Here is a 9,151-nt window from a genome sequence, read left to right as displayed (position 1 = left end):
CCTGCCTCAGCACGGTCAGAATTGCCTCAGTTTGGAAAGGATCGGGTTCCCCTCCAGGGGTTCCCCCCCCCCTTAACTATGTTTTTTTAACATATAAGCACGGCGGCTACTCAGCAGTTTCGGACGCCTTCCGGTCTAAACAAAGCCTTCCGAGCCAAACGAGCAGCCAGGCTTAAGAAACGGCTGAGTCACGCTTACTCCAGATTCGCGTGCATCCCAAAAACGGAGGGAGAGTTCTGAGAAAAAGACTCCCCCAACCTTCTCAGCTTGCGGAGGGCGGAGCTTCTTTATGTCCAATTGTGACGTGAGTTCGGCACGTCGCTCGCTCTCTATATATAGATGCTACGTCAGGCGGCCGAGCTTAGAACGTTTGCAAGAGCCGGCGGCGCAAGGTGGTTCCTGCTTCAACAGTGATTGGACGGAACCGACCCACCCACCGACCCACGACCCACCGTGCTTGGGCCTTATCGACTTCTTTACTTATTCAACACAGTAGCCCCGCCGCCGCCTCCGCCGCGCTGCCATGGCTTCCTCCCCTTCTCAGGTGCGCCAGAACTACCATCAGGATTGCGAAGCAGCCATCAATCGCCAGATCAACCTGGAGCTGTACGCTTCTTACGTGTACCTCAGCATGGTCAGTAACCGAGTCTCTTGGAGGGGCGGGAGAAGGGAGGGAGAGCGCTGGAAACCCCCCCCCCCCAATACTGGAAGACGTCGCTCCTTACGGGCTGGAGGAAATAATCCTCCGCGCCGCAGCTTCTGTGTTTACTCCGCTTTCCCCCTCGAGTGTCCTTGAGCGAGCGGGATATAGTCCCCCTGCGGGTTTTATTCTCCCTCGTAAGGAAATGCTTTCACGCTTCTTTCGTGGGGTGGGGTGGGGTGGAGAGCGTTGTGTACGATCCGCTTCCAAGACAGGCTCTCTCGCCTCTCGGACTTGCCCTGTCGCTGGTTTCGGGACTGCTTTTCCACGGGCACGCTTGGGTTGCTCCTCGTGCCTGGCTTTCCGTGGAAGAATGCGGGGCCGCTCCGAAACAACAACACCCCCCGATCTTCGATCAACCGGCATGGCTCCTGCTTTATATGAAGATTCAGAAGAGGTTTCTAATGAAGGAGAATATTCGTAGCTCGGGGTTGAATTGTGGGATCCTTGGTGCTCCCCGTGCTTGCTTCTTTTCTTGCAGGCGTTTCATTACCCATCATTCGGTGCTAGTCAGAAAAAGTTTTCCTTAGGCCTAGGCTACCTTGCTTTTTTTCTTTCTTTCAAAATTTGTAATGCTAGGCCGAGCATCGCAGTTCCTTGCCTAGAAATGGAAGCCAAGGCGCGCCCCTTTTTGTGTGCGTTGTTGTAACAGCCGTGTTGTTTGACTTAAAGCAGAGGTCCCCAAACTTGGCAACTTTAAGACTTGTGGACTTCAACTCCCAGTTGCCAAGTTTGGGGACCTCTGACTTAAAGGATTATAGGCTTGAGTAAAAGAGCCTAAGGGAGAGGGGCAGAGGAATCCCTCTTGGCCCTGATTTTTTATGCCTCTGGGTTGCTGGAGACGTGACGCAACTTGTTTATGAGCTGCTGTGGTACCTGGGATAAAAAAAATGTGAGTGCGCTTTAATCGACTTTATCCTTTTTTCTACGAATTCGATAAATGTGGACTTCTGCACTGTGCTGGGAAACTAGTGTTTGATTCTAGTAAAAGGCATTTGATAACATTGTTTGGTATGGATGTTGAAATCCAAGGCATGCAAGAGGGCAACAAGTTGGGAAAGACTTTTGTTGATAAGCATGCATGTTAACTCTGGCAATGGCTGCTGCCTTTTAAAATTGAAAGGGTTTCTATAGCCTTCATTGAAGTTTGCTATATGACTGAAATTATAATTCAGTCATAGAGGAATTGGATCAGAATTATTTTTTAACAAAATTCTGGATGGCAATTTATCTAATTTAAAAATCTTGTATGATTTTTTGACAAGCTATAATTGCCAGTATTTATCCAAATAATTGTTTTCTGTCCTTAATTAGGATTGGTTAAGCAGTCTAATTTTGCAAAGAGTATGTTCTTTGTTGCAAAGAACTCTACCTTGATTTGGAGATAAGTTTTCAGGTCCTGTTGTTGCTGTAGGATTTATAGAAAATTTGATTTGATCTTAAATGCCAGTTCCACAGAAGTATGAGCACTTCATATTGTATAACCCCTTGGGCAGTCTAATTGTCTAGTAATAAGCAGCATCTGCAGGGAGACAAGGGAATTAGATTGCATCAGAAGTAATGCAAGCTCTCCCTTTTTTCTCACCTGTGTGTGACATTGCATGCCCTGAAGCGGTGGAATTAATGTCATATGTCCCATGGATTCTGCTAGCAGTTGGTTGGAAAAACTGGTGAATTAAGCATGAACGGATGACTATCCTAATGCAAGGATTTGATTTTGGTTTTCAGTCTTATTATTTTGACCGTGATGATGTGGCCCTGAAGAACTTTGCCAAGTACTTCTTGCACCAGTCTCACGAGGAGCGTGAACATGCAGAAAAACTCATGAAGCTGCAGAACAAGAGAGGTGGCCGCATCTTCTTACATGATATCAAGGTAGGTTTTACCAGGGGAAATGAGATGGTAGGAATATGATAAGTGAAATATTGCTGCTTTCTGCTTAGGGTTCTATAGAGAAATTGAGAATGATATATCATGAATCTAGGTTTGACTACAAGAAACGGCACATAATTAACAAATATGACTTAAATTAGTTCTGGAGGATGTATAAGCAAAGTGTTTTATTTTGTGATCAAAACAGATGTAAAAAAATGGCAAGAACTATTGCTTTACCTGGAATGCTTTTGATTGATATGCTGATGTGTACAGAGTTCTTTCTAAATAGTAAACTTGAAAACCGCTGGGGAAAGCATGGATACATGTGTTGTCTGTGTGTACTGATAACAAGGCCAAAATGTACAAGAATGTGTTTAAATGCTTTTGTTTTAGCTGATTCTATACTGCTTGCACAAGACAACCTATGTAATAAAACTACAAAATGTTTGAAATTAGATTTCCTGTCTTAAAAGGAAAAACCCTCCCCACCTTATGTTTGAGGGTGATGGGTAAAGCTGAAAGAGCTATTTTATTAAAATAAACCTGTTAGAATATCTTCAAACAATAGGAAGATTGCTTGAAATTGTAATGGAGCAACAGTTGGACTCAAACATCAAACTTGCATCATCGACTCTTTCAGGCATTACTAAGCCAGTTAATTTATTTTACTCCTCAAGTTGTTAGGTTCTGAGTTGGAGGAGGGGTAGAAAGATTGCAACAGTTGGTAGCAAGTTCATGGACGCTTGCTTTTTAGTTATTTCAATCAATGACCCTGTTTCATTCCAGGTTCAGACTGGAAAAATTGTACTATTAAAACATTTGATCTTGCAACTTGGAAAACAAGTGCTAAAGATAAAAAGTGCTGGCTTAGGTAGCCCATCTTTCACTATATCAACCAGTTGTTCTGAAATATCATTCTGGTGTTGTAATCATTCTTGAGTCCAATGGTTCAGCTTAAAACAATTTTTTTTTTTAGAAACCAGATCGTGATGACTGGGAAAATGGACTGACAGCCATGGAGTGTGCTTTGCACTTGGAAAAGAATGTAAATCAATCACTTCTGGATCTACACAAGTTAGCAACTGACAAAAATGACCCTCACGTAAGTCATGCTTGCTCTATGTAATTTCTTTGGCTGGTGTTGACTTCTAACTATAGGTAGTCCTTGACTACTTAAGAGCCCAAAATTTCCATTGCTAAGCAAGATAGTTAAGTGAGCTTTACCTCATTTTATGACCTTTCTTGCCATAGTTAAGTGAATCACTGCAGTTGTTCATTTAGTAACACAGTTTAAGTGAATTTGGCTTCCCCATTGTCCTTGCTTGTAAGAAAGTTGCAAAAGGTGATCACATGATCCTGGGGACACTGTAATTGTCATACATGCCAGTTGCCAAATGTCTGAATTTTGATCATGTGACCAAGGGGATGCTGCAGTGGTTGTAAGTATGAAAAATGATCATAAGTCACTTTTTTCAGTGCTGTAGTAAGTTTGAACATCACTAAACAAATGGATGTAAGTCAAGAACTACTTACATTTCTTTAAATACAAAGCAAGATGCAAATTATTGATTCAAATTTCACTAAAGAATTAGAATATGGAATTAATGAATCTTCACTGTGTGCTTAGGTCATATAAATAATAGATTATTTTTTTGCTTTCATAGTTTGAAGGATCAAATTCTACTATTTTGCTGCCTGTGCATTCAGAGATGTTTTCTATCCAAATTTGGTTTTCTATGGTGGGACTTTTAAATAGAATTGGTTGAGATTAGTAATTCATGTTTTTTAATTTGTGTTTCTCTTATTTGCAAAAAAAAATTACTCCTCTAGGAAGAGAGAATAGGTTTGTAATATTGCTTTTGTCTTCTAGTTATGTGACTTCATTGAAACTCACTACTTGGATGAACAAGTTAAATCCATCAAAGAGCTGGGTGACCACGTGACCAACTTACGCAAGATGGGAGCACCAAAATCTGGAATGGCAGAATATCTTTTTGACAAGCACACTCTGGGAGAAAGTGACAATGAGAACTAAAAACCACCCATGAATGTTGCAAAGAGACTCTTATTCTCAACACTTGTGCATGCTTCTTTGGTTTATCTCCAATATTTCCATAATTGTAAAAAAATTACTTTTCTTCTTATGTGTTATATTTCACGCCCAATAAAATGACTAGGTCTACTTATTTCCAGTTGTGCTGTAGTATGTTTTGAGTTGAAAAACAAACAAAATACACAATGCAAGAAGAGTTTCCCTATAAATGAAGTAATGGCTCTGGTCTCAATCCAAAGGTGAAAATGTGCTTCAGAGTGGTTGTGGATATGGTTTGTTTAAGGAGGCATTAACAACGTGCCAAATAGCAAAACACCTCTTTGGAATGTGGATCCAAAGGGTAGCTCATTTCTATTAATTTGCACACTCTGCCCATGTTTGGGTTCCCGGTTACAATGTTGCCCAACTTCAGAGCATCTGATTAATATTAAACTTGTTCAGTCAACATTTTCAGTTGTATGGGCTGCAACTTATAAAAGTCCCTACTTTTATACCAGGAAATGTGCAGCACAGCTTGGGCTATTATATTTATTTAGGAATAAACATTGAAATTGATGGCATTTCAATAAATGTGGATATAAAAGTGTTAATGTCATGTCCAGACAGCTCTGTGTTTGACCTGTAGGATCTGTATAATCCTGAGTAAGAAGTTGCTTCCATATAAAGAGCACAAACCCACCTTCAATAGAAATTAAGCTATACCATGTGGCATACATTCTCAAACTTAGTCTACATTTCAGGACAATGAATTTTTCAGGGCTTTGCATCACTGGAAAACTAACTAAACTAGCTGTTGAAGCAAGTTTAAGTTAAAATAAATATGCTTTCTTTAAAAACAAATTATGGGGTGTTCGCTGGATTTTATATGCAGAAAAGTTTAAAACCTGTTGCCTGAATGCCCAGCAAAATTTAATAACTTATTGAATGTATTATGTATTAAATGGAGCACGATTTGGGATATTAAAGGGGAATTAGGTTTCTAAGTGGTGCTGCATGTCAATGCCTTTTATGATGGCCCCACATTGGAAGTCATCTAATATTGACCATGTACAGTCTACATGTCACACTCATTCTTCACTGGATTACCGTGGGCTGTACTCTTGCTCAGCCATAATAAGGAATAGGAAGCTCAAGTGGGAAAATGCTGTAGAGACACAGGGCATCATTTCTGAAGTTTCAGGGAACTGTTCTTGAGAAATCTGCAAGGGTGGGGCAGTGATGCAAGGTGAGTCAGGCAACATTAGGCACAGGGTTTTCCTATGCCTGAAGATTTTGTTTTTGTTTTGTAACCAAACCGGCTTTGCAAACGAAAGTCTCATACTCTTGCATCACACAATAAACCATACCATACTATCAAGTTTTCTGTTAAAGAGGCCTTTGGGTCCTGTATAGAGAGCTAAACATTACTTACCTCTCTTACTCATTGACATTGCTTATCTCTCTAGATCAAAAGCTAAAGCAACAATGGAAAACTACAACCTTGGCCAACCCACATTCTGACAAAGTGTCATTTGTTCCTAAAACAATTTGGCTTGATTTTATAATAGCACTAGAGACTAAATATCTGCCATATTTAGTTCTTTTTCCCCAGCAATTAAAAAAAAATCAAATGATTCACTTGAGATTGTCCTGTTTTACTCTGTCATATGCCAACTATGTTTACAGAATATTTTCAGACATAAGACTTTTAAGACATTGCAAGACAGGATAAGATCTCTTCACTATAGACTGTTCTGTTACCACAGTAGTCTGAATATTAGAGTATCTAATTGATGCAACTCTTAACCTACTCAGCCTCCATCTGAGGTTTCTCCTACTTCCCCCAGAAATGAAATTCAATGTTCTTCACATTCTATTGAAGCATTTCTTTTTTGATATAATCAGTGATGTCCCTACCTCAATACCATCTAAAGGCTTTTTATTCTCTCTGAATGCATTCTTTGGAATCTGGTCTATCGCATGATAAAATACCATGCAATTGGCATGTTTTTGATTGTGCTATTTATCTTGTTTGGTATCTGTCTTAAAGGAGAAACAATGTTAAGATGTTGGATTAAAAAACTGAAAACCAGGCTCAGCCTTCACCATATTTTAGTAGCTAATTTTAGGTCATTTATCTATCCTGCAGGATTGTATTATGAAGATGAAATAAAGGGACAGCTCCATTCTGTAAGCTCCCCCGAGACCTTGGAGAAATCTAAAGAGCAAAGAAATTGTTTACAGAACAGACTTGCTCTATAGAAAAGAGATTCTCCTTTGGACTTCATTAAACAAGGACAATGAAAGTCCTCAAGTCTGAGATCCATTTGTTTTATTTCATAACCTGCTAGGCCAGCTTTCCATTATGATTTCTGGAATATTCGACCATAGTTCTTAGCATCTCTAGATATCATAGGCAGGGGAAATGAAGTATATTACATCTGAAAAGCACCAACTTAAAGGAGAAACCAAAAGGAAGGATAAGCAAAGATTTGAATGTTGGGGACATTTCCACTGAGTCTCTAGAGAATTATGAAGCCTCTTTCAAGGTTTTTAACATGACAAACACAGCCACTGGTGTAAAGGTTAAGGCAGCCCACTAGAAACCAGGAGACATGAGTTCTAGTCCTTGGGCACAAAACAGGCAGGCAAGAAAAATATGAAAATGTTGCCAGGAATACTATAGGGCAATGATGGCTAACCTTTTTTTGGATTGTGTGCCAAAAGCAGGGGGAGCGCAGGGGGAATCATGCACGGGTATGCCCACACCCATAATGCTATGTGCGTGACTCCAGCATGCATGTGCACAAGCCCCTCCCCTACATGCATGTGCGCATGACCAGTGCTACCCCCTGCTTTTGCCACACTTTTTTCACCCTCCCCAGGCTCCAGAGGCTTTATATAGGAACCTGGGGAGAGTGAAAACATCAGGAACTTCCCAGAAGCCTTCGGAGGGCGAAAAACCGGCCCTATGGGCAAACCAGAAGTTTGGGAACGGACTTCTGGTTTGCTCTTATAGCCGTTTTTCGCCCTCCGGAGCCTTCAGGAGGCTTCTCTGAAGGTTCCAGAGGGTGAAAAACAGTCTTAAAAGAAGGCCAGAGTCAGCTGACCAGCACATGCATGTGCACTGGAGCTGACAGGGCAACGCCTCACGTGCCCTAACAAATGGCTCCATGTGCCACCTGTGGCATGTGTGCCATAGGTTTGCCATCACAGCTATAGGGTCCTGTCACGGCATTGCCAGGAATCCAGACTGACTTGGTGAGAGGGAGGGAGAAAGGGAGGGAGACGGCGAGAGAGAGAGGATGAGAACTCTCTTCAGTCTGCCAATCCCAGATCGTGATTTTTCATGTTTCCTTGGCTGCAGTTATTCTGGCACCTATCCCACTCTCCTAGCAAAAGTCTGATTGTATTTATTAACGGCACAATCGGTTTGATACTACTGTCTGCTTTCTATCTGTGCAGTTTATGTTAGGAGGAACTGAAACCTTTTCTTCAGTTGGTTTCAGATGTTATTTTCACCTGCTTTTTACCAATAGATTATAAACAAACATTTAAAAATGACTTTTTCTTGCTAACCCTTTGCTCACAAAAAGAATACAATGTAGTATCAAAAGTAGTTAGTATCTAAAATGAACAAGCTGTGCCAGACAACCACATTGTTTTGCATTCTACCACTGATTTAGACAGCCCAACGTAAACCCTTCAAACTTTACCAGAGAAGAAGCTTCCAATTTTCTACTTCTCCATTTATTTTCAAGTTATCTTATACAAGTAAAACAACATTTCTCAAACTGTTGAAACATTGGCCCATTTTTAACGTATTGAAACTAGCAGTACATCTCCTACATAGTTTCCAACTGACCTTCAATAGGTATCTTATTTGCTAAAGTGACCAAATAATATTGTCCTCTGACATGTCAACTTCTTTTTTATTCAGTCAGTCAAGGTAGAATTGTGTACTGTAAGGCAACAGAAAGGCCTTCAAGATTTGCATCCTCTCTTGGCATCTGGAGCACAGGCCATGCCATCAAGTCCTTAATACCAAGGCCATATTAACTTCTATAAAAATATTAGGGTTTGGGTTGGAAAGTTTGGTGCTGTAAACTGACTGGATGAGTTGAGTTATATTGGTATTGCCCAATTTGACTGGAGTGTACCATTATGCCATTATCCAATCTTCATCTGTAATTATTGTCTGATAATATCCACATGAAGTATGATTTTGTGTAACAGAATCCCTCTAGGATCTAATAAATATAGTTTGGCTAAGTGAACTGGCAATATTCACAAGGAGAAAAAAATCCCCTTTGTAAGTAATTGGAGGATGGGGAAAAGAAGTTATTGTGTAATTGGGCAATGATCATACAACTGGGTATATGATTTATCCCAGTTAAATTGTCTCTCCCTGAAGTGGGATGTGCATTCACAACACTGGCAGCAAGGTCCCATTTTTTGGTACTTTCAGATAAAATAGCAAACAAAAGATTAAACATGGAATCAAAGTAACTCTGCAGAAATTAGAGTTATTTCCTTAGTTGTGT

General features: G+C 40.5%; 1 protein-coding gene across 1 annotated transcript; it reads left to right on the top strand.

Moving 5' to 3' along the window:
- The first annotated feature begins 343 nt into the window (after positions 1–343).
- FTH1 (ferritin heavy chain 1) lies at positions 344–4,762 on the top strand. Its single transcript, XM_032220306.1, has 4 exons — positions 344–634; positions 2,429–2,575; positions 3,552–3,677; positions 4,446–4,762. Exons 1-4 carry the CDS (start codon positions 524–526, stop codon positions 4,608–4,610), a joined length of 549 nt encoding a protein of 182 aa, XP_032076197.1. The 5' UTR covers positions 344–523; the 3' UTR covers positions 4,611–4,762.
- Positions 4,763–9,151: the final 4,389 nt, after the last annotated feature.

Source organism: Thamnophis elegans, chromosome 1 (assembly GCF_009769535.1).
Source record: "Thamnophis elegans isolate rThaEle1 chromosome 1, rThaEle1.pri, whole genome shotgun sequence".
Classification (NCBI taxonomy): domain Eukaryota; kingdom Metazoa; phylum Chordata; class Lepidosauria; order Squamata; family Colubridae; genus Thamnophis; species Thamnophis elegans.
Note: the sequence above shows the minus strand (reverse complement) of the source record. Positions and strands in the feature narration are given on the sequence as shown.